General features: G+C 43.4%; 1 protein-coding gene across 1 annotated transcript; it reads left to right on the plus strand.

The window, feature by feature from the left end:
* Positions 1-1,682: 1,682 nt before the first annotated feature.
* Positions 1,683-21,106, plus strand: MGST1 (microsomal glutathione S-transferase 1). Its single transcript, XM_075897631.1, has 4 exons — positions 1,683-1,839; positions 16,407-16,554; positions 17,841-17,935; positions 20,687-21,106. The coding sequence occupies exons 2-4, from the start codon at positions 16,429-16,431 to the stop codon at positions 20,931-20,933; spliced, it is 468 nt and encodes a 155-aa protein (XP_075753746.1). The 5' UTR covers positions 1,683-1,839; positions 16,407-16,428; the 3' UTR covers positions 20,934-21,106.
* The last annotated feature ends 4,674 nt before the right edge of the window (positions 21,107-25,780 follow it).

Here is a 25,780-nt window from a genome sequence, read left to right on the forward strand (position 1 = left end):
CAGCCCGACTGGGGTCGCATGTTGGCCAGTAGCAGGGCTGGTCCACAGAAGCAGAGCTAGGGCTGTGTGCTGCTGTGCCAGCAGTGGGGCTAGAGCAGTAGTTATGGCAGCCTGGCTGGGGCAGCCATGTCTCCGAGCCAGCAGTTGAGCCAAAGGAGCCGGTGGCAGGCTGAGAGGACTGGTGGCAGGGGACCTTCCCTGGTCCGACAAATTCCCTCATGTGGGACTACTCAGGTACAGAGGGTGCTGGACTAATGAGGTCCAAACTGTACTGTGAAATCAACAGCTAATTTCTAAGTTATTTGAAAAAAAATCCTAGAGATTTCAGGTGCCTAAGTATCCTCTGGAATCACAGTTAAAGTTGCTCCCTCCCCCCACCAAAATTTGAAATGGTGCCCCTGGAGAGTCAGGAGTGGCCAGAGGGCTGCAGGAGGATCATGGGCTCAGGCAAGATGCAGCCCCAGTCTGACAGCATGGAGCTCGCTCTGAGCTGCAGGCCAAGCACCAGGCATAAGGGGCAAGTGCAGCTGCAGCAAGGGAGCTGTCAGTGCTTTTGCCGAGCTACTCAAACTATGGAGGAAGAACCCCACTGAAGGTTTTTCACCCACTGTTTCATTTCACAATCTGGTGCCATTCAAACATAGCAGCCTGCCTTCTGTGCCTCATATTTTAGGGTAAATATTTCATCTAAAATAGTCCATTCCCCATGTAGCTCTTAAAGGAAGGGCTTAGCCAAGAAGCACTGATCGTGACAATTCCCTCTGCAAGGGGCAGAGACAAAAGCAGCCCTGCACCCAGGGGAGCAAAGGACTAAGCAGCTTCCTTCATGTGCCCTGTCCCTTAATTTGCTGAGACTCCAGTTCCAGCCCCTGTCTATGGAGAATGCCATGGCTCACAATCTCACCTGCCACAAGCAATGTCACAGTTTGCAGCAGCAAAGGCTTGCAGCACAATCTTCTGAATCTTAGCATCTGGTGAGCAACGTTTTGTCTGTGTTTTTATTCATCAGTTTAGTGTTTAGTTTAAAGTTTAGTTTATTTGACACTTAGCTACAATGTTTGTACAACTTCCATAGTTTATTATTTCAATACAATTGAATCAAATGTTGTCTTCTTTTGGGTAAGTTTATGACAACGGTTGAGATGAGTGCTTTACTTCTGAAATCAAGTATCAGAGGGGTAGTGTTAGTCTGAATCTGCAAAAGCGACGAGGAGTCCTGTGGCACCTTATAGACTATGTTCACTAACACTACTACATACTTGAACTCAAGGGGAACCAAAATACAAGTTCGCCCAGGGTGCTATTTTCCCTAAGGCTGGCCCTGCGCTTCAAGGTTCCTTCCTAACCTTGAGAGAGCTAAAAAAGCAACCAATGGTCTGGTAGCACTTTATAGACTAAGGAAAGTGCTACCAGACCATTTGTCGTTTTTTTTCTGTAACAGACTAACTCGGCTACTCCCTGAAGCTCTTGAAAGAGCTGTTTGGAAAGAGCTACCCCCCCCCCCCCCTTTCCCTCTTGCAACACACCCAGGGGAGTGAGGCCTCCGGGCTGAAGGATGATCATAGTCCAAAGGGAGGGAGTGTGATAGAGGAATGAAAGTGGGTGGAAGAGGAGAGAAGGTCATGGGGGGAGGAGCCGAGGCAGAAAAGAAGGGAGCAGAGCGGGACGGGAGCTGCAGTGAAGGGAACATGCTAAGCTGGGAGGCCCAGGGCAGAAGGGGAGGGGAGTTCAGCGAGGGGCGGGCCAGGAAGCAGGGCGGGCCGGGCAGCTGGGAGCACAGAGCCAGTGTGGGAGGCGGTGCCGTGTGACTCTTCGCCTGCCTAGCCGCTCGGAAGCCAGGTGCGTTCAGTGCACCCCCGGGGCCAGGGCGGGGTGTCCCGGGCAAGGTGCGGGGTGTCTTCCCCTGGCAGCTGGCGTGCTGCGGGCGGGACCTCCCAGAGCGGAGGCTCCCGAGGGCGCGGGGCAGGCAGCCCGCGTGGGCTCTGAACTGCAGCCTGGAAGCCAGAGCTGGGGCCCTGGCGAAAAGTTCGGCTCCGCTTCCCCCCCAGTGTTTGGGCGCGGGCGGTTCGCCCCCCGGCCCCGCTCAGGGCCCGAGGCTGGCGAGAGAAGGGGGTACAGGGGCAGTGAGGGGCGCTGTTGTGTGAGACTGTCTGCTTCGGCCGCCTGGCTCCGCCGTCTGCAAACCCGGCCGCTGCGTCCTTCAGGGGGTGCTGGTGGGGTTCTTGGGACTTTCAGTGAACACTTGCTGTCCTGTGCACACTCTCCCATGCAAATGTGTGTGTGTGTGTGGGGGGGCGCCTCTGAGCGAAGGAACCCCCCCCCCATTTGCCCCAGCTGATTTTAAGGAGGGCTTTTGCAAGGGCAGCATTGCTTCCTCCCCCCCCCCCCCTTCCTTGTATTTGCAGGATTGAGACCCGCGTTTTGTATATTTCAAAACAAACACCAAGGGTTGTGTGGGTAAACTTGGAATGTTTTAAGGAGTCTACAAGTTACTTACAAATATTCATCTCTGGAATAAACAGGGCCCCAAATGAATGAAGTTGCTTTAAAAAAATTCTCCCCAGGGGATAAGCCCATGTCTCCCACCCCCAAATGAATTAAATTAACTTTGAAATTTAATATAATTACACATAAAATGTTGGCACGAGGAAGAATTCCCTATCCCTTCCAGTTAAAAAAAAAAAAAGTCAGTTCAATAAATGTTACCTCATCTCTCACTAACTTTTGAAAGGTAGTTGTAACTAGTTCTAAGTGCTTGGTATGTTGTCAAGATGCAGAGTAAGGAAATCATTCTCAACACTTTTTGCCATGACTGAATGCATTGTGTATCTTTAAAAAAAAATCAACAAAGTCAGCATGAATGTGAGTAAACTGGCTTATCCTTTGGCCATTGTGTACAGAGGTGATGCAAGAAAAAGGCTGATAAGATTTCATCAGTATGAAATTGCAGAGTCATGGTCCTGGGCAAGTAAACGGGAGTATTTGGAGATAAAGAGGAAAATGTCAGAGCAGAAGTATTGTGCAAGAATTTTTGGATTCTTTACACAGATGGTAATTGTGGTGGGAAATCCTTTCTGAAGGTTCACAGAATGAAAAAAAAGATTGAGACTCAAAATAAGTGGCACAAAGAACTGGAAGGGGGTGTTTGGGAAACCACAAAAATCTTTGGCTACGTCTACAGGCATGATTTTCTGGAAATTCTTTTAACGGAAAAGTTTGCTGTTAAAAGCATTTTCGGAAAAGTGCGTCTAGATTGGCAGGACGCTTTTCCGCAAAAGCACTTTTTGCGGAAAAGCGTCTGTGGCCAATCTAGACGTGCTTTTGCGCAAAAAAGCCCCGATTGCAGAAAACAAATCTCTGCTGTCTACACTGGCCCTTTTGTGCAAAAGTTTTTTGGAAAAAGACTTTTGCCCGAACAGGAGCAGCATAGTATTTCTGCAAAAGTACTGACAATCTTACATGAGATCGTCAGTGCTTTTGCGGAAATTCAAGCGGCCAGTGTAGACAGCTGTCAAGTTTTTCCGGAAAAGCAACTGCTTTTCCGGAAAAAGTGGCCAGTCTAGACACAGCCTTTATGTTTACAAGATGGGATATGGTGAGCCACTGCTCTTGAGGTGCTGAAGCCATGTTGATACTGTATGTCAAATTAGTTTTTAGATTGTTAGGTATAAAACCCACATGCAAATATTCTTGAATCAATTTAAATATGCTTTATCTCAGTCTACTTTAAATTGATTCTTTATTAAATCAATATCAAGTGATATAAGCCAGTTTAAATGTTTCCACGAGGGATGTTAGATATCGTTTAATTGAGTAATCATATAACCACACCAAATCTATCGGTTACACGATTATTTGAAAGTCCCCGGGGGCAGGGACGGCAGGTGGTGCTCTCCCGTCCCTATTCCCGGTGAGTACCCTGTTGCCCCATGCTGCTGCCTCTGTATCAGTTTAAAAACAGGGTCAGCGGCAACTAGTGCAATTCAGACTTGTTCTGCACTTGATTCAGGTCGACATAAAGCAGCATACATCAATCTAACTACAGTAAACTTCTGATAATCCGGCACCTTTAGGACCCAGGGGGTGCCAGATTATCAGATATGCCGGACTATCGGAAGGGGGGGCTATGAGGGGTCTGAGGTGGGGGGGAAGGGGTTGCCACCCCAGACCCCTCATAGCCCCCCCTTCTGATAGTCCAGCTCTGCCCTAGGTGTCCCCGATTCAGCCGCTGCTGGTCAGCTTCAGCAGTGGCTGAATTGGGGACACCTGGGACAGAGCAGCTGGGGTGCTGCCGGGTTGGTCCCATAGAGCCGCCCCTCGGCGCTGCGGGACCAACCCGGCAGCACTCCAGATGCTCTGCCCCAGGCGTCCCCGATTCAGCTGCTGGTCAGTTTCAGCAGCGACTGAATCGGGGAAGCCAGGCCCAGAGCAGCTCCAATAGTCCGGCTGCCCGGAGCACTTCCGGGTTCCCGTTGGTGCTGGACCATCAGGACTGCTGGAGCATTGGATGCCAGACCAGTGGAGTTTTACTGTATGTCAATTTATGCATTACAGCTTTTCTCTAGCTGATGTAAGTCTCCTACTACCCTGACATAGTAACTGCAACTCCGTAAGAGACATAGACATCTTGGTGTAGCTGTTGTGTGTAATCTGTGGCTACATCTACACTACCGCAGTAAGTTGGCCTAAGGTACACAACTCCAGCTATGTGAATAATGTAGCTGGAGTCAACGTAGCTTAGATCATCTACCTACAGTATCTACCCTGCACTGGGTCGATGGGAGACCTTCTTACCATCTTACCTTACTTTTCTTGTTCAGGGTAGGGTATTGGGGTTGACTGCAGAGCAACCTGTCATCAGTTTGGCAGGTCTTCACTAGACATGCTAAATTGACCCCCAGTACATCAATCACTGGATCATTGATCCTGGCTGTAGTGAAGCTGTAACTTGCATACTCACTGTCTTGTTACTACATTACTTTCATTGGCTGTTGGCTGTCTTATCAGTTTCAGGGTTCTGAACCCAGAAACCTAGAGCCTGGTTGTCCCCAGCTCCCTGCTCATGTAGGCAAGAAGTCTGATGGCTGCTCCCCATAGGGAGCGGGGAGGCAAGAGCCTGCAGGGGACATTGTGATTCCTAGCGGGGAGCTCCATGGAACTGAGAGCCCTGGCTCTGCTCCTTCCTCCCCAACTTCTGCAACCCCTCTTTAGCCTGTGAAGTGCTCCTGGTGAGGATGTGCACCACCGACAGAAGGAAAGTAGCATGGACATCAGACACTGTGGGCCATTCCACGAAGCAGTTAAAACCATTTTTCATAGAGAGTGACCTGCCCTTGTAGCTTCTCGCTGTACCAAACCCCCTTGGACTTTAATGGGATGTCTAATTGAAGCATCCAGCCCACAATTTGCAATGGCGTTTAACCTGTTAAGAAACTAGACTTGTTAAGGGAGTGTCTAAAGCAGAATTTCAGAGAGCAAGATCTAAGCCTAACAAACCTGGACATACTGATGCTTCTGGCTGCAATGATATGGGCAGTGGATTGTCATTCGTAATTGTGGTGGAATTAGGACTGAGAGTGGCATGAGTTTTAATATGGTTCTGCTCCCCGTGTGGACAAGGTCTCTGAGATCTTCTCACTTGTCCACTTTTAGTAACCTGCATATGGAATCTAAGAGCTTTGTGGAATCCAACAGATTCTTACGGTCGACTGCGATAAATTACCTGCACCTGGCCTACGTTGGCTGACTTGGGCTTGGGCTGCAAGGATATAAAACCACCAGCTAGATGCTCAGACTGGAGCCTGACTCTGAGATCCCCGAGGGAAGGTGTCCAAGGGCCCAGGCTCCCGATCTAAGCATGAATGTCTACTCTGCAATTTTATAGTCCCACAAATGTCACCCTGCAAGCCTGAGTCAGCTGACATAGGCTGGCCATGGCTGTGCTGTGAGTCTCTTGTCACACTGTAGGCATAGCCGATGGTTATGTCCACACTTAAGGAGAAAGCGTGTTGAAATCCTAGTAAAAACAAGGCAATTGGAGCTTTACTGCAAATTAGCAGATTAAGGTAAACTGAGCTTCTCCATAGTGTTTGTTTACCTTGGCCTGATGTGAAAACTACAAACTACCTTGGCTTCACTTGGATTTTAATGCATGAGAATTTCTGCCACCTCCTCTCCCCAGGCTGCTTTCTTAATCACTTCTAAAGACAAGGCCTAAATTTAATAGAAGCTTGGAACTTCTGAGATCAGTTTTCACAATTAGGGAAAATAAGTGAATATAATGTTATAGTTGGAATTGGTTGTGACACGTATATTTACAACTATTATAACCTTCTCTTTGAGTGTTGTACTTCTGTTGTTAGCACAGGCCTTGGCTAGTCAGCAGGTGAAGTCTCAGGCTGCAGAACTGCCCCTTTTAGTTTTTATGGTCCCTTGAACATCTGTTATTAGGATTGTCAGGTGTCCAGTTTTGAACTAGACACTCCAGTATTTGAGCTTTCTTTTCGGGAAACAAATTGAGAAAATATAAATGTATTTTCTAAATAAGATGCAATGTAGATTGTGACGTAATGGCATGGGTGTCCGGTATTTTTGTTGAAACCATCTGGCAATCCTGTCTGTTGTTCTCTACTGAGAGACGTGGTTAAAGCAGTGGTGGGAAACCTCTGGCCCATGGGCTGGATCCAGCTCCCTGCTTAGTTTCATCTGGCCCGCAGCAAGTCTCTACACTACTATCTGGAAGCCCTGAGTCTTGGTGTCTCTCTCCCTACCTCCCCCGCTGTCCTGGAGTTGCGAGTGCTGGCATATGTTGATCAGGGAAGCTCCGTATGTGTCATCACCTCGCCAATGGGAGCTGCGGTGGCAGTGCCTGCAGGTGAGGGCAGCATGTGCAGCTTCCCCTCCACCTCCTCATGGGCTGCAGGGTTGTGCTGGCCACTTCTGGGAATGGTGTGGGCCAGAGTGGGCAGAGAGCCTGCCTTAGCCCTGCTATGCCACCGATAGGAAGCTGTCACTGATGGTGAGCCTTGCTGTGCCCTGAGCTCCCTCCTGCTCCTCCCAGACTCCACATACCATCCCTCTGTCCCAGTCTGGAGTCTCCTCCTGCACCCAAACTCGGTCCCAGACCGTTCCCCCTACCTCCTGCAACCAGCCTTGAGGCCACTCCAGCATCCTAATTCCCTCCCAGACTAGAGAAGTAATAGTGTAGTCAATTAACCAATTAACTGATACGCAAAAGCCTATAGGCTAATGGTATAGACTACATGCATTCCCCCCCAGCCCCACCAGTAAATTTTTTAGCAGGCTGGCCAGCAGCCTGGCTCAGTCTTGACCTGCGCCGGGTCCGGGACCTACCCCCACTGCAGCTCTGCATTTAAAGTGTATTAGGAGCCAGGCGGGAAGGCAGCCCGGCTCAGTCCCAGAACTGAGCTGGGCTCCCTTCCTGCCTGGCTCCTAATACACTTGTGCCTGGTGTAGGAGTTCATACCCCCCTCTCCTCCTGGACAGTGGTTGCTGCCACCCCACGGTACTGCCTCTGTATTAGAGGCAGCAGCATGGGGTGACAGGCAGCCGGTCTGCAAGGAGAGCTGTATCAGAGGCAGCAGCGCAAAGTGGCAGGGGGCTTCTTGGGAGTGGGGCCAGAGCGCACTGGCACCCAACCTCACCCCCGGGGACTACAGAATAGTTGGATAACTGATAAGAATTCATGAGGTTCATTGACTAATCAGTTAACCAGTATTTAACCCAGACCCCACATTCCCACCTCACCCACCTGCTCTGAGACCATTCCTGCATGCCAAGAGCCTCAGCCCAGAGCCCCCTCCTATGCCTCAAAACTCTATCCCCAGCCCTATCCCAGAGCCTGCATCTCCCATTGGAGCCTTCATCTCCTCCCACACTCTGCCCCAATTTGGAGTCCCCTCCCTCATCCTGAGTCTCTCATTTTTTGTCCCACGCCAATAGCCTGAGGAAGACCTGAGCCTTTTCACCACCACCCCACATTCACTCTGGGGGGCTATGTGTATCCTGTCACTGATCTTTTCTGGGGGTCACTAGCCTTTGGTTGAAAAAAGGTTCCCCTACCCCTGGGTTAAAGAATCACTTTTCCTTTCTCTCTACATTTCTCCAGAGACTCTTGTGAGAGTGCCACGTGGTACTGGGTACATCTGAAAGCTGCTGTAGTGGTGTGTTGGAGAAAGGGATCTAGATGGCTTTGTCTCCCTCATCTCTAGACCTAGAACTTGGCCCCAGTGAGCTCTATGCCAGCCTGGGAGCCCTGCATGGGCTAGAAGCCCTTCCACTACCTAGGGTAGTGACAACGGATTGGCAGAGACTCTTACTAACTTGATTCCCCCCATCCACTGATATACCTCGGACATAGCTATTCATGTCCCATGAAACTTGGGGATAACAACCACCTTCTGCCAGCTAAGGCAGTCTTGTAGTTCAAAGGGAAGCAGTCTGTCGCAATGTTGAAGGCTCAGGCCAAGATGGTTATACATGATAGAACTTGTTTTTTTTCTCTTTTTTTTTTTTCCCTGTAAAAGAAGATCTCAACCCTTGTAAATCACCTATCAAAGAACTCTGTTCAAAAGAATAATTGCAAGGCACTTTAAAGTAAAATTTAAAAAGCCAGATTTTGGTTGTCCCATATAACCTAATTCATCTTCTTTGTGGGTGTATTACAATAATGTCTTGAATTACATAATCACATATTAAGGACCCCTGGCTCCTTCAGTTCATAGATGGTTGCACGAGGGTTCAGAATTACAAATGTATGCTTTCTAGTTTTCAAGTGCTGACTTTGCAACACACAAAGGGTTTTTTTTTAAGGGGATATAGGTCCATCAAGGGTACTCACAATATTATAAGCCACCTGCCATTTGCTCTGTGATTAATGAACAAAAACCCTCATGCAAAGCAACTCTTTAAATTGTTCTTTGGGGCAGGCCATCTTTTACAGAATATTTGTACAGTGTCTAGCACAGTGGGGGCCCTGATCTTATTTGAGAACCCTAAGCCCTACTGCAATACAAGGCTGCATCTAGACTGGCAAGTTTTTCCACAAAAGCAGCCGCTTTTGCGGAAAAACTTGCCAGCTGTCTACACTTGCCGCTTGAATTTGCGCAAGAACACTGATGATCTAATATAAGATTGTCAGTGTTCTTGCGCAAATACTATGCTGCTCCTGCTCGGGAAAAAGCCTTCTGCGCAAATGCTTTTGCGCAAGAGGGCCAGTGTAAACTGCTAAAAACTGTTTTGCGAAAAAAAGCCCCGATGGCAAAAATGACGATCGGGGTTTTCTTGCGCAAAACCGCATATAGATTGGCACGGATGCTTTTCCACAAAAAATGCTTTTGCGCAAAACCATCCGTGCCAATCTAGACGCTCTTTTCCGCAAATGCTTTTAACGGAAAAACTTTTCCTTTAAAAGCATATGCGGAAAGTCATGCCAGTCTAGACATAGCCCAAATGTTTTATTTAATCTTGCTCTGACAAAGTTCCATCCACTCCAGAGCATTTGTGCTGTTGAGAGCAATCTCACAGGAATTCCCTTAAAAATGCCGTGGGAAAAGACAATTGCCTATTCTTTTCTAATCTTTTCCTGCAAATGGTTAAAAAAACCTGTTCTTACAAATTCTTTCTCCAGGGGTAAACTATTTAGCCAAGTCTTGTTTTGATTACTCACCTGGGTCAATGTGTCCCTGAGTAAGATGATTTTAGTTTGTTTGGCACTCCCTGGAAATGAAGCAACTTTACTTCAAATACTGATAATGCACTCAAATATGTCAGTAGTTTTATTGCAAAAATGAGATACTCATGCCTATTATATAAACATCATACTAGCATATCTAGTCTGTTGCTTATGCTTTTAAGTAAAAATAAATTCATTCTTCAATCCAGAAGACCTCTATTTCTGGCTACCATCATGTGCTCTGAATCCCATTCTAATTCCTAAGCAATTTGAAACAAAAAACCAAAAATACCAAATAAAACATTTGTCCTTTGCAGGTTACAAGCAATATATATGTGGGTAGGAGAAGGAAATGTGTGTGAGAGAAACACAAGAGACAGTCATTAAGAGCGCTAATATTTTGTAGTGTAGATGTTAATTTGTGTCAGGGTGGATTGATTTAAAGGACCAGAAAATCATTAATTTAAATCAAGTTACCAAAAAAGCAAAGACCGTGCTTTACAGTGCACTTAATTTTGGAGTAATCCCCATTGAACTCACTGGCATGTCTTCTTTGGGGAAAACAAGTATAGAATGGGTTTCACTTGGAAAAGTCATGCTGAAGTAAAACAGGGAATAGATTTATGGCATCACCCTTATGGTCTGTGGCCATGATGTTCCAAAATAAGGGATATATATTATGTAATCTATATGTATATATTTTAGGGTGTGTCTAGACTACAGGGTTTTTTTGAAAAAACTTCCTCTGTGTCTAGACTGCTGCCGCATTCTTTCGAAAGTAAATCGAAAGAACGTGGCAGTTCTTTTCAACCATGGAAAACCACATTTTACAAGGATTAATGCCTTTTTTCAAAAGACTGCCTGGGTGCTCTCTTTCGAAAAAGCGGCTTGCTTTTTCGAAAGTACTGGTTGTAGTCTAGACACTCTTTTTCGAAAGTATCTTTCGAAAAAGCCTCTTTTGAAAGAGGCTTGTAGTCTACACGTAGACCTAGAGTGTGTCTGTGTGCGAGTCTGTTTGTTCAAGAACTCCTCCTAAACGGTAAGAGCTAGGGCCACCAAATTTGGTATGTAGCTTCCTCTTCTCCTAACTTAAATCAAAGTGAGGATTTGGTTGTGCCAGGAGAACCAGAAGCCCCGTGAAAAGGACTGTTTTCCATAACATGCAGAAGGAGAGGCACAGAGAGGACGTATGTGATATGAGAGTGGCCACTGGGGGCAGCAAGCCTGCTGGGGAGAGCTTTCCTACAGAGTGTCCACTGGAGGCCGCCATTAAGAATGTTAAATTTAGATTAATCAGCTAATCAAATAGTTGACGTAATGCATTGACTATTCGATTAGTTGATAAGGGCACCTCTGTCTTTGAAATGTAGCAAGAGTCCTGCTGGCTCTTGCTACATTTCAGAGGTGGAAGCGCCGCAGGGAACACGGGCCAGCGGGGGACTGCAGCAGTCCCCCGCTGGCTCCGTGCTCCCTACTTTTGAAATGTACAAGAGCCCCCACTCTTGTGTATTTCAAAAGCAGGGAGCACGGGGCTAGCAAGGGGATAGCTTGAGTCCCCTGCTTGCCCCCTGCTCCCGCTGCACTTCTACTTTTGAAATGTAGCAAGAGCCGCACTCTTGCTACATTAAGGCAGAAGCACCACCAGTTCCCCGCTTCCTGCCTGCCCTCCCATGGAGACCTAGAGCACCAGCTCCTGCTTCCCCCCACTTGCTGCCTCTCTCTGATAGAGACAGTAAGGTGGGGGCGGGGAGGGGGAGCGACTATTCGAGTCACTGGTCGACTATCTGAGAAGGATATGCTTATCAAATAGTCGACTACTCGCTTACATCTCTAGCAGCCATACCAAGAGAGTGGCCAGCAGAGCTGGGACTCCATTTTGCCTGCCAGCACACTGGTAAGTAGGCTCCCTACCCTCAAACCCTGGGCTGCTGAGGGTGGGGGATGGAGGAGGAAAAAAGGCCCTGCTTTTGTGTGTCGATGTGCTCTTTCGGAAGAAGTTTTTCCAGAAGATCTCTTCCGAAAAAAGCTTCTTCTGAAAGAAGCCTGCAGTCTAGATGTAGCCTAAGTCTGCTAGTATAAAATAAGAAAATGACAGTGGCAACTAGCAACTTAAGATTTCTCTTACTTCAGCTTTCTGTTTGGAATTCTTGGGTGATAGATTCTAAACCTAGTTAACTAATTAAGCCTTAAGGATTAGCTAAGTTAAACTATTTTTCTAGCAACCTCCAACACAGCAAATAGCTTGGGAGTTTACTTGTCAAATCACACTTATACTAAAAAGTAGAGAGTCTTGAAGAATGATGCATTGCAAAGTGAATTATTTAAGCCACTAGCCAGTTGATCTACTCAGCCACATCCACATCTACATCACTTTCTCCCAGTAAGCAGTTTTGCTTATTGATGTTTCATTCTTGCAACTAGGCCCTGCATCGTCGTCTTGTGCTGCTTACACTTAATATATATATTCCTTTTTACCCAGGAACGAATTTCTACAAAATATTCCCAGGTAGGATCTCTCTTATGCCCAGAAGCCATTTTTCTGTGGCAAAAATGTTGGGGAATATAGAAAAGTGTGTGTCTGTGCTGAATAACATCTTCCCTTTTTCTTTCCAGTCCACTTCACTGTTCCTTTCTATGCTGCCTCTGTCCTTTCCTATATATTGTATCTCTGTCTTAACTCCTCTGCAGTAATTGGCCACAGTCCACCACCAAAAAAAAAAAAATCCTATCCAGATTGTGCAGTGGTGGGCAATAAAAAAACTACAGCTTGCAGGGTTTGTACCTGGCGGGCTGCTGCCGCTATGTTTACCTGCATCTCTGCAGCTATCAAAGGATGGCAATACACGGCCAATGAGAGCTGTAATCCTCCGATACCTGCAGAGGCGCAGGTAAACATGGAGATGGGGACCTGCCAGGGACTAACCCTGTGGACCGGATCCAGTCCTCAGGCTGGAATTTGCCCACCCCTAACCTTGTGTGTTTCTCAGCAGTTTAAAAAGTAACCTATACAAAGAAACAGAAATTGAAAGCCCAGAACATTCAAGAAGCAAGAGCTAGTAGTTTGGTTGGACAGACTAGATCCATGAATTCATTTTTATTAGACTGTAAGTGTAGATGTAGCATGTTTGAGATTTAATTGTAATGGTTATTTTTAAATTATAAATTTAATATTTTACTGATTTTAAAAAATCAAATTTAACTTTGAATTAAATAAAACAAATTTTCTCTCTCTTTTTTTAATCGTCAATTTTTATCCACCCTGATTTGTACATATAAGTGTTTTATGAATATATGTATTCAGCTGTCCACTCCTCCCTTGCTCTCCCTTAAAAGTCACCAACAAAGTAGAATAGAGGGAAATGGATTAGCATCCTTCTTCTTTGCATTATATAATGCAGACTTGAAGTTCTCTTTTTGTGGTGGGATGTGATTTAGTGCTTTAAAATATATATATATATATATATATATATATATATATATATATATATATATATATATATATATAAAAATAGAATCATAGAAATGTTGGGCTAGAAGAAAGCACATCCCACCCATCTGAGGCAGGATTAAATATACTTAGACCAGTGTTTCTCAAAGTGGTCCATGAAACCACTTTGAGAAACCTGCTAACTGGCCACTCTGGTGTGTTTGTTTATTTATGGGTGCCGTGGCCATGGAGCCTCACAACTCCCTTTGGCCCCGCTTGGCCCTTTGCAGCCAATAGGAACTGCAGGATGCGGCGTAGGCCAGACCGCCACTTCCTGCAGCTCACGTTGGCTACAAACAGCTAATCGGAGCCAATGGGAGCTATGAGGCTCTGTGGCTATGGCACCAATAAATAAACACACAGGTTACTTCCTGTCCTGCCTTCAGTGGACACGGAGAGCAATTGGTCATTGTCCTCTTTGTAATGACCTTTCACATATTTTAAGATTGTGTCCCCTCTTGGCCATGTGTTAGGCCTTGTCTTCCTGTGTTCACACTTTTACTTTTGTAATGTAATGACTGTATTGGCAAGCAAGTTTACTGAAAATATCTGCTCAGTATACAGCAGTGGTCAGAAAAGCTACAGAATGCCAAGACCTGAAGAAGAGCTCTTTGTGGCTTCAGAGCTTGTTTCTTTCACCAATAGAAATTGGTTCAATAATTTACCTCACCTACTTTGTCAGTCTCATATGCTGGCACCCACCTGGCTACACCACCATTGTAAGCAGAATGTTGATAATAGGGTTGCCAGGTGTCCGGTTTTGAACCAGACAGTCAGGTATTTGAGCTTTCTGTCTGGGAAACAAATTGAGAAAATACCGGACATATAAATGTCTGGTATTTTCTAATTATGTTTTTACTATTATCATGAGTATCAGTAAGTAGTTGCGTACTGCCTGGCTGGTAGACATGCTCACACTGCGTGAGCGTGTCTAACACCCAGGCAGTTCGCAACTATGCAGTAGACAGGGGGGAGGAGAGGGGAGGGGAGGGGAGGAGAGGGGTGTGATGGAATCCCCGAGACCAGACTCACTTGGGGTGCGCCCCACCAGGACCATGTGTGGGATGGGCAGCACCCCAGGATATGCACGCGCCTGGGTCAGTCCCGCTCCCCGCCGGCTGGTTCTTCACCCTCGCCTCCCCTGCTTCCCTCCTGACCAACTCCACTCCCTGCTGGCCTGTCCCCTCCCCCTTCCCGTCCCCGAGCTGAGATCAAGTGTGTCCGGTATTTTTTTTTAAACCATTTGGTAACCCTAGTTAATAAAATATAAATAATAAGACAGAAAATATACTAATGTTGCTGTATATATAGCTGTGATACACCCACCCCTTGAATACTGCATGTAGTTCTGGTTGTCCCACCTCAAAAAAAGATACATTAGAAGTGGAAAAGGTATAGAGAAGGTCAACTAGAATAATTACAGACATGGAACAATTTCCATATGAACAGCGATTAAAAGGACTCAGACAGCTCATCTTAAAAAAGAGATGGATGGTATGATGGTCTATACGATTATGAATGATGTGGAGAAAGTGAAAAGGGAAGTGTTATTTACCCCGTCGCATAACACAAAAAGCAGAGGTCGCCCAGTGAAATTTGTAGACAGTAGGTATAAAACAAACGTAAGGAAGCACTGCTTCTCACAGTGCATAGTCAGCCTCTGGAATTCATTGCCAGGGATGTTGTGAAGGCCAGAAGTCTAACTGGCTTAAAAAAGAGACAGAGACATTCCTTAAGGATAGGGCCATCTATGGCTACTAGTCAGTATGGCCAGAGAGGCAACCCCATGATCTGGGTGTCCCAAAACCTATTACTGCCAGAAGCTGGGAGTGGACAACAGGGGATGGGTCACTCAGTAACTGCCCTTCTCTATTCATTCCCTCTTAAGTGTCTGGTGCTCCCCTCTAGGCCACATGGACCATTAGTCTGATCCTGTACAGCCATTCTTATAAGTCTATAGCTATTTATGGGAAGAACAAACTCTAAATGTGTATTTTTGGGAAGTATATTTTGAACTTATGGATGTAAGAACTTGTCTAAGAACTATCATGCAGTAAAAGTTACTCTCACCCAGTCAGGCAACAGACAGTACCATGTAGCAAGTCATGGCTAACCCACATAGTTTGATTTATTTCCAGAAATTGTTTGGTGAATAATCTTGTATAAAAATGAATTCAACCATCCTATTTGTGAACAAAAGAAATCCAGAGAAAGTAGCTAATCTGTCAAATATTCTACCAGAAAATCTACAATTTTAGTAATTATCCAAATTTTTATTTTTGTCTGGGACAATTGGTCTATAAACTACTCTTAAAAACCTAAATAAACAAAATTGCATGGAATCTCTGACAAGAAGTTATTAGAACTTAAAACTACATAACTTCTGAGAGAGAGCGCCTTAGTCCCTCTCTGTCAATACAGTGCCTTGTAAATCTATGTTGAGGTATCTGTTTTGTTCTGACTCAAATACCATCCACTGAATACCCAACACAAATTCTTATAGTCCATATGAGTGTTCTTTGGAGGCCTCCAATCTAAGTAGATACAAGGCTATATAGTCTGTTCAGTAAACAAAGACTAGATACCTTTTTCCTGCCTCCTCCTCTTCCAGTGAAGGAGTGATGACCCACATCTGTATCATGAGTATATTCAAGTGCATGCAACTTTAACTATGCCACTCATGATAAAAGTCTATTATATTATATTATATTATATTATATTATATTATATTATATTATATTATATTATATTATATTATATTATATTATATTATATTATATTATATTATATTATATTATATTATATTGAAAGATAAACGTAGGACTGTCTCACCACATCCACTAAACTTGTTAGGGAAAAATCTCAGTCTTGACTTTGTGCCCATGTGAAAGTCTCCACTGTGTTTATAGTGCTGACAACTGAAGATGTATTATGTTCTGTCATGAAGCTGAGTTTTTTTGGGGGGGGGGGTGGTATGTGGTTATTTTGTTAATGTTTTGGCTGTGAATGACTCTATAAACAATTCCTCAAAAAGGAGAACTGTTGGATAGAAAAAAGGACTTTTTAGAGTTACAGCTTAGGGAAGATGGAGGGATTTGGCACAAGGCTGAGACTTAATGCCTTTAATTATTGCATTGCTGCAGCATTGATAAAGAAAGCTGTTCTGCTTGAATGTATTGTCATACTTCTATTTGTTACGCTCTTGGCCTTAATTTTCTCTTTTAGGTCTTCAGTGAGATATAAAGAAATGGCTGAACTTGCCCGACTAATTGACAGTGAGGTCTTTCTGGCTTATGCTACTTACACAACCATTGTCCTTTTAAAAATGATGCTAATGAGTATTATAACAGCATTCTTCAGAATAACGAGAAAGGTAAGTAACCAAGGATTTTATGTAGCAGAACTGAGATTCACTTTAAAATACAAAAGTATTTCTTTACTTTTCTGCTTTAAATATCGATTTTTAAATTATTATTCTAATAATATTCAGTTACTTTCCTTAGTCTGGTGGTGCTTCATTTAATGTCACAAAATGGAAAATGCCTCCCCCTATAATTACAAGTCAGTCTCTTTTACAGACACATTTGAGATACTATACCTCTCTGCCCCTGAAATTATTCCATTTCTTTTTTATAGAAAGCCTTTCTCACTGAGGGAGTCACTCTTTTTGTCCAGAATACATTGTTTCTTGAGCACCCACCTTATAAAGTAGATGAAGTGTGATTGCATCAAGCTAACCAAATAATTAGGAGTGAGTGGGGAGGAAATAAACACATATCCAAGCTAACAGAGGAGTATATGGCTACCTGAAAGGAAAGGTAGCAGGCTTTCAACCAATGTTCTCTTTAATCTCATCCAGTCATGTGCAGAATACATTTTATGTGCACTGAGGCATGTGCAACTGTGCACCACCAGCACAAAATCTAGTGTGCGCTCTGCTAATATGTGGGCTGCCATTTGAATCTCTCCTGCGCAGCTGCACAAGTGCACAGCTTACAGGGAATGTTGCTTCCAACTAGTCAAAGGCAGATGGGAGGGGAGAAACTGCCCATGGGAATCTGAGGGAAGAAAACAAGCAAGCAGGCAGTAGTTATACTGCCATCTCCTCTAGATGTCTCCCTAGACATCTTCTATCTTGACCACGTTGAGCTTCAGTCAACTTCTGCTCTCCTTCAGCCTTCCTTGTAACAAAGGTACCATCCACACACACACAAATTAGATTGCTCATTATAAGGGTATAGTTAGTGATACAACTCTCTTAGTGTGGACTCAGTATAAAGCACCTTTATACCAATATGGCTATTCCTATACGAGTATGAGAATAAGATGTACTGTTATGACACCCATTTTTTTTTTTTACCAGTATATGTGCTTCCACTCTAGGGCATGTAGCATTATAACTGTACAGGAAATAATTCCACTCCTCACTCAGTTAGAATAGTACAAAAACTATTATGTAGAATAGGCTTGATTTTTTCCAGTGTGGCATTTTCCAATGCTTTGGGACACACATGTAACATCAGTTAGGGCTACTGGGATGTTAGGAACGTTCTTTAGGAACACACGTTTACACCGAGCTGCAGGAAGGTTCAGGGTCTTTGCAAGAAGAGCTGCATTGCTTCTCATGCATTTGGTTGGGGTATCTGTTTGTTTGAACAGGCATTTTCTAACCCAGAAGATACAGCGACGTTTGGCAAAGGTGAGAATGCTAAGAAGTACCTGAGGACTGATACAGACGTGGAACGTGTGCGCAGGTAATACCATGGAAGTCCATCAGAATGATTTCTGGGTAGCATAATAAAGCTATGTTAGAGAATTAGTTGCAATCCAGTGCATCTTTTCTACGGTAGATTTATGTACAGAGGATTCCACTTATAATATTAGCAATTTCCTGCTGTGACCCAGATCCCACGGAGGCCACACTGAATTTATTCAGTTAGGGAAAACTGCAAAGAATGGGGCATCTAATCCCCAAAGTTTGTGGATATTCCACTACTTATATTTACCAAGCCAGCACAAAACAGCTTCTCCAGTACCTTACTGGTTGCACAGAAGTGAAAAACACTGTTCCTTTAAAACAACCCAGCCTTGGGCTTTCACCCTGACACCCACGTCAGATATGGTGAGGATAACTGAAAATCTTGTTCATCATATAAGAAAAATCTACCAATCCCAAGTTAAGGAGTATTTTAGATCTTACCCAAATACACATTTACAGCCAATTCTTATTAACCAACCTAAAATATATTTGAAAAGAAGAGTGAATATTGTTTAAAAGATCAGTAGACATACAGACATGAGTACATTTCTGATACCAGTTTCATAGGAGAGAAGGTGGGCTTTGTAGTTGCAAAGAGTTCTTTCAAAATTAGTCCACAGGTTATAGTCCAATATTCATATCCAGGTGGAACTTGAGATCTCAGTCTTATGCCTTCAAGCTTCCCTTGCATAAAGCATCAAGCAGATTTGAGATGAAAAGATCAGGTCCCACAAAGCTTTTATATGGTTTTCTAGCAGCCTCTTAACTATACAGTCCTGGGTGAACAATAGATTTTTGGTGTAATGTTTATGGATTATGTTTTCCAAACAACACCAGTAATAACCTAATTATCCATGCCAGTTTACCACAGACTTTAAAGATACGTATAGACAATGACATTATTTTACCCAAGATTCATCTAAATGTAAATATTCCCTTTTGACCTGTGAATCAATAGCTATAGTAATAGGAATTGTCTGTTTACATGGCTAACTAATATCTAACAAAATACAAATAAACACATGCAATTAGCACCACTACTAATTCTCTGACAATACAGGTTTGCATTTTAGTGTTACACTATCTAATGTGGAATGCCCATAATTATCATTTACATACTTTTCTAGCATGTCTCTAACAGTTGAATCAGGCTACGAGCTGCTTTGCCTTTTTGGCCCATGTGCTAGATCAGTTTAATGGCAAGGTATTGCTGGGAACCGATTCCATCCCATTGACATCACTGTTAATGGGATTTGGATAGTGGCATTGGTTTATTACCAATTTTGGGAGGAAGAAAGGCCCTATCTGAGGACAAGCTTGAGAAGCAGTAGCCAGGGAAAGAAGTGCTGGGATGCCTTCCCTCGCTGCGGCCCTGCAAACATGTGGCTGACAACCCTCTGTCCCAGCACTTCCTTCTGGGGCTGCAGCCCAGCAAACATGCCTGCACATAGACGTTAAAAGGCTGCAGGCTGGGAGGTGAAGCTAGGGACTGAGCAGCAGTGTGCAAGAGAGGTGGGGGCTGCAGCATGGATGCCAAAGATGCGCAGCACCTGATTTCTTTGGGCTGCACCCTGCTGCAGGGCACTACTTGCAGGGAAGGAAGTGCTACAACTGGCTGAACTCCAACCCCGAGGGAATGCGCAGAGACGTATGGTGTGGATCTTGTGCCCCTGCTCTATGTATAAAGCCCTGGCATCTGGGCTGCAGCCTCCCTTCCTGCTGAGCCTGGCCTCCAGGATCTCAGCCAGGAAAGGCTTGTACCAGTGTTGCAGGCTTGCAAATCGGCCATCCGCTTATTAGCAACTGCTGGTTGGTAGCAACATATGCTGGCAATGGAGGTTAATTAGTGGAATCTACTGTAACTCCCTGAAGTCTGTTCTGTGTAGCCACCAAGGAGTCCATGGCACTTCTATATGATATTTCTATGTTGATTGCAAATTTTGAGTGTGCTTCTGCTTTTATGATAAAATGATAAAAAGCAATGCAAACCGTTCCTAATTTCTGAGCAGGGAAACCTGTAACTAGTGGTAATTAGTGGTAGTGTCAACAGCAAAACTCTTGCTTGAAATAAAGTTTCCTAAAATGGTGGGAAGCGAAGAAGAGTTCTAGGAGCAGGTGTGAAAAAGCTATTTCAGGTCTGGGGTTCTGGTTTTGGCCCGTTTGTGATCATTTAATATACGGTATCAAAATAGTAGCTAAAAACTGTGTGGGCTAGCAGTAGAGAAGATTAAGCAGAGGAACAAATATGACACTCATTAGGTCAGACTACCCAAAAAAGAATGTTTTCCAAGTTGGCTAAACTTTAGGCACTTTCATTGGCTGGAATAAAACTATTTGTGCATTGAAGCTTGTCATGAAAACGGAATTGTAAAAGCAATGCTGTAGACTATCAAGTGGAGCTGAAATAATACAGATGAAAGTACTTTCTAAAGAAATTGTTAGACTCTATCCAGTACAACTTCGGATTTTTGGAGTGCTTTTCAGTCAAATTGTACTTCCAATTCATGCCAGCAGTAAGCTCTCACATTTAAAGTAAAAAATAAAAGTTGAAGGGGAGGAGGAGGCAATTGAGGGACATGCAATGGTAGAAAATAAGTTTTTCACATCAACTTGACTGAGATTATGCATGCATATAAAGAAAATGTGTGTTAGTCTGGTCCTTAATTGTTAGCCCTGCTTTGAAGATGCAATAAACCAAGTGTTTTATTCTGCAAAGTAACACTGTTCAACAACATTCTTTCCCTAGAGGTCACCTGAACGACCTTGAGAATATTGTCCCGTTTATTGGCATTGGTCTGCTGTATGCCCTGAGCGGCCCTGCTCTGTCCACAGCCTTGCTGCATTTCAGGATCTTCGTTGGGGCTAGAATCTTTCACACTATCGCGTATTTGATGCCTCTCCCCCAGCCCAGCAGAGGCTTGTCTTGGGCAGTTGGGTACGCTGTTACCATCTCCATGGCGTACAGGCTGCTGACAACTGGGTTGCACCTCTAACTAGAACACAACCTCATCAACCCCCTCGACATTCCACAGGAAGTTTCCACAACTGTGCATTAGATTAAACATGTTTCTCATAAATGAATTGTCTCATTTTTGTTACAATTATTACATGGTGGCCAGAGCTGCATTATTTTAAACAAAGAGCTCTTCATTCCTGTTTGAAATGTTTCTTTTCCAAGCAAAAAGAAGTTCCTCCCCATGTCCTCTCTATTCAGTCTGCTTTTCCAAAAACAAACATGTTAGTTTGAATGTTCTCTTCTGATTTGTTGATGGCTTCCAGTTTTGAAATATGACAGTGCTGTATCAGTGGTATGTGTGGTGATTTTCTACAGATGCACTCTTTTGGGCTGTGTCTCCAAAGCTTAAATCAATAAAGACAAGAAAAAAAAATGTGTTTGAATTTCTGTTTTGACTCCTCTAGCAGCAGCCAGCAAATAGGATGTCACAATGAATCAGAGAAAGATTCAAATCATACAGTTCTTTGAGGAATGTTTACCTTAATAATAAGATATAGCAAGTAATGCCAGGCCTGGCAAAGAATCTTTGATGAAATTGGTATTTGTGTAATCCAGTAAGGGATTAGAAAATGAAACTCCAGCAGATCAATTTTCTCGCACTAGTAATGTATTTAATATCTTGTGTAGATATGTGGGTTTTTTTGCGGGGGGGGGCTATATTCTGTTTTGTTACCCTGGTGAAAATTTGAATTAACTTTTTAGAGTTACTCAAGATGTATGTCTGTGTAGCAACCATTTTGAGGAGGGGCTGTCTTCATGTTGCGAGAGATCCATATAAGAGAAAGAGCTAGACTTCGCTTATGTGTATTCCCAGATCATACATAGCTGGCTACCTATTGAATGCATGTGTTGTGGTGTTTTTCAAAAATAGATCCGTCATGGAAGATCTTGCTCTGAAAGTGCAGAGTACAGCTTAAACTTGCTAATGTTAATGTGTGAATCTCACATGTTTCATATAAGAGCAAAGCAGTGCTTGAATCTTTAATGTTCTTTGTAGGTCTTACCCAAATAAGATCATTGTGTTCCCTTTCAGATGTGTTTGAAGTAGTGACTACTTTTTTGTAACCTAAAATATGTGGTGGATAGTTCATTAACAAGAATGAATATAAGTTCCAGCTATATTCTATAATCAGAAGCAAGTGCTTACTATGTAATTGCCTCTTTAATCATTGCATTGGCTAATCTTGTTGCTGCTTTACCTCAGAATGAGGGCTTTCCCTCTAGAGTGGAGCCATGCTGAAGGGCAGTCCAGGGAGCGTCCTGACAACTCTTTCTGCTTCCCCATTATTCCAGAGATTGTTCCCTTCTGCATGGGTAAGGTTCCAGTGCAGTGAGGCATGTTAATTAGTGATGCTCAAGAAAAGCAATAGCTTGGCAGGCAGGAGTAACTCTTGCCACCAATTGTCATTTTCTTGGGTCCCACCCTATCATCTGTTATTTTAGTTAGGCAAAGTGACAGAGTTGCAACGTTGCTTCCGAGTCCTTGTCTACACTAATCCCTGCCATTGATCTAGTTCATGTGATTTCAGCTACACAAATAGTGTAGCTACAGTAGATGTACTCACAGTGGCGTCTTGTTTGTGATAAGGTCGGTGGGGGGGAGGGGCTGCTCTCCCATCAACGCTGGCTACTCTTCTCGTGCTGGGGGAGTACCAGCATCAATGGGAGAGCACTGGGAAATCGATTTATTGTGTCTAAGAAGACATGATAAATTGATGGCTGGTGGATTGATTGCTTCAGTGTCGATCCCCAACATTGTAGAGACAAGCCCTAAATTGGGTTCTTCCTCGCTATAGCGTATCCTACAGCTTCCAGACTGCTTAGTCTCGTTTTGGCAAGGGGAGGGGGGAAGAAATAATGCCATGTTCAGGAATACAATCTTAATCACAATCAGCATCAAAATCCTGTTCAGAGGTGAAGCATTCTGAAGAGAAATACTTAGAGCCTAGCTTTGTGTGATTCTACATTGAAATAAATAAAAAAAACCTTGTTTTTTAGGCCTTTCCATTTTGCTCATCAGCATCAAAGCTCCAAACACTTGCTTCCTAGCTAAAAAATGAGAGAAACTAGATACCTAGTTTGTACAATATTCCTTTTCTCTTATAGTTGATTATTAAAAAGCATATTTTTGTCATCTCTATTCCTCCCCATAAAAACAAAGACAAAAATGTATGTGTACATAGTTGGGAATCATGATGAACAAAAGCTACTTGCTGCTGTATTTCCATCTCAGTTGGAGGACACTGAGTAGACTTTCTGAAAAGGTCTCTGTTTTATGATATGTGATGTGCCCATGTCACTTTCATTGGGATGTTAACCACAAACTGCATCAAAATCCTGTTCAGAGGTGAAGCATTCTGAAGAGAAATACTTAGAGCCTAGCTTTAGGTACGAATCCTTCTTAGGAGAATAAGATCACATACTATTATAGACAAATGTATTAATTGAGTGATCTAATTTTAACCCTTTTAAAGTTAGGATACAATAAAACCTCTATTTTACTGACTTATTAGTAAAGAGTTCATAAAACCACACATCTTTAAATCACGGTAGATAAGGCACATAAGATGCAATATTCTATATTGCATTGATTTTGTCCTTAAAACTGCACTGCAAAGTGACTTTAATGCACTGAAGGCATCAGAATGTGATGGGTTATTGAGTTCTTCATTAACATAAATCCTCCCTTTCCCACAATTGGGTCAAAAAATTGATTATATAACCAGTTATTTGTAAGATTGGTGTTTGTAATATCAAAGTTGTACATAATGTTGTCTGTCCCTTACTGTCTACAGTTCTCTTAAATGGGATGCATACCCAGGTATGGTACTAAGATTAGCTGATTCTGTTGTTTACCCTTCTGATAACACATTAAAACACCAGGCAATAAATGTCTTTCAGTGCAAGATGTAAGATGCCTGGGAAAGACTTCATTTGAAACTATCCACTGCGTTTAAGCAACACAAGTAGCTCCTCATCCACTTCTTAGAATCACAGAATATTAGAACTGAAAGAGAACTCAGAAGGTCATCAGGTCCAGTCCCCTGCCCTCACAGCAGGACCAAGCACCCCCTCTCAGATGCCTGTCTAACTTGTACTTAAAAATCTCTAATGATGGAGGTTCCGCAACCGTCCTGGGCAATTTATTCCAGTGCTTAACCACCCTGACTGTTAGGAAGTTTTTCTTCATGTCCACCCTAAACCTTCCTTTCTTCAATTTAAGCCTATTGCTTCTTGTCCTATCATCAGAGGTTAATGAGAAGATTTTTTTTCTCCCTCCTCCCCTTTAAGTTCTTGGAAGCTGTTAGGTTTTCTCTCAGTCTTTTCCAAACTGAGTCATGTTTTCTAGACCTTTAATCATTTTTGTTGCTCTTCTCTGGATCCTCTCCAAATCTTTCCTGAAAAATGGTGCCCAGACCTGGACACAATACTCCAACTGAGGCCTAATCAGCACAGAGTAGAGCAGAATTATTACTTCCAATATCTTGCTTACAGCACTCATGAATACATCCCAAAACATTTGCTTTTTTTGCAACAGTGTCATACTATTGATTCTATTTAGTTTGTGATCTATGACCACTAGATCCCTTTCTGCAGGATTCCTTCCTAGCCAGTAACTTCCCATTTTGTATGTGTGAACCTGATTTGTTCCTCCCTAAATGAAAAGTATTCTACTTAACATAAGAACATAAGAATGGCAATACTGGGTCAGACCAAAGGTCCATCCAGCCCAGTATCCTGTCTACCGACAGTGGCCAATGCCAGGTGTCCCAGAGGGAGTGAACCGAACAGGTAATGATAAAACGATCTCTCACCTGCCATCCATCTCTACCCTCTGACAAACAGAAGCTAGGGACTCCATTTCTTACCCATACTGGCTAATAGCCATTTATGGACTTAACCTCCATGAATTTATCTAGTTCTCTTTTAAACCCTGTTATCATCCTAGCCTTTACAACCTCCTCAGGCAAGGAGTTCCACAGGCAGACTGTGCTCTGTGAAGAACTTCCTTTTATTTGTTTTAAACCTGCTGCCCATTAATTTCATTTGATGGCCCCTACTTCTTGTATTATGAGAACAAGTACATAACTTGTATTCAAGATGTGGGTGTACCATGGATTTATATAAGGGCAATAAGATAGTCTCCGTCTTATTCTCTATCCCTTTTTTAATGATTCCTAACATCCTGTTTGCTTTTTTTTACTGCTGCTGCACACTGCATGGACATCTTCAGAGAACTATCCATGATGACTCCAACATCTCTTTCCTGATTAGTTGTAGCTAAATTTGCCTCCATCATATTATATGTATAGTTACAGTTATTTTTTCCAGGGTGCATTACTTTACATTTATCCACATTAAATTTCATTTGCCATTTTGTTGCCCAATCACGTAGTTTTGTGAGATCTTTTTGAAGTTCTTCACAGTCTGCTTTGGTCTTAACTACCTTAAGCAGTTTAGTATCGTCTGCAAACTTTGCCACCTCACTGTTTACCCCTTTCTCCAGATCATTTATGAATAAGTTGAATAGGATTGGTCCTAGGCCTGACCCTTGGGGAACACCACTAGTTACCCCTCTCCATTCTGAAAATTTACCATTTATTCCTACGCTTTGTTTCCTGTCTTTTAACCAGTTCTCAGTCCATGAAAGGATCGTCCCTCTTATCCCATGACAACTTAATTTATGTAAGAGCCTTTGGTGAGGGACCTTGTCAAAGGCTTTCTAGAAGTTTAAGTACACTTTATCTGCTGGATCCTCCTTGTCCACATGCTCGTTGACCCCTTCAAAGAACTCTAATAGATTAGTAAGACATGATTTTCCTT

This window comes from Pelodiscus sinensis, chromosome 1, assembly GCF_049634645.1.
Source record: "Pelodiscus sinensis isolate JC-2024 chromosome 1, ASM4963464v1, whole genome shotgun sequence".
Classification (NCBI taxonomy): Eukaryota; Metazoa; Chordata; order Testudines; family Trionychidae; genus Pelodiscus; species Pelodiscus sinensis.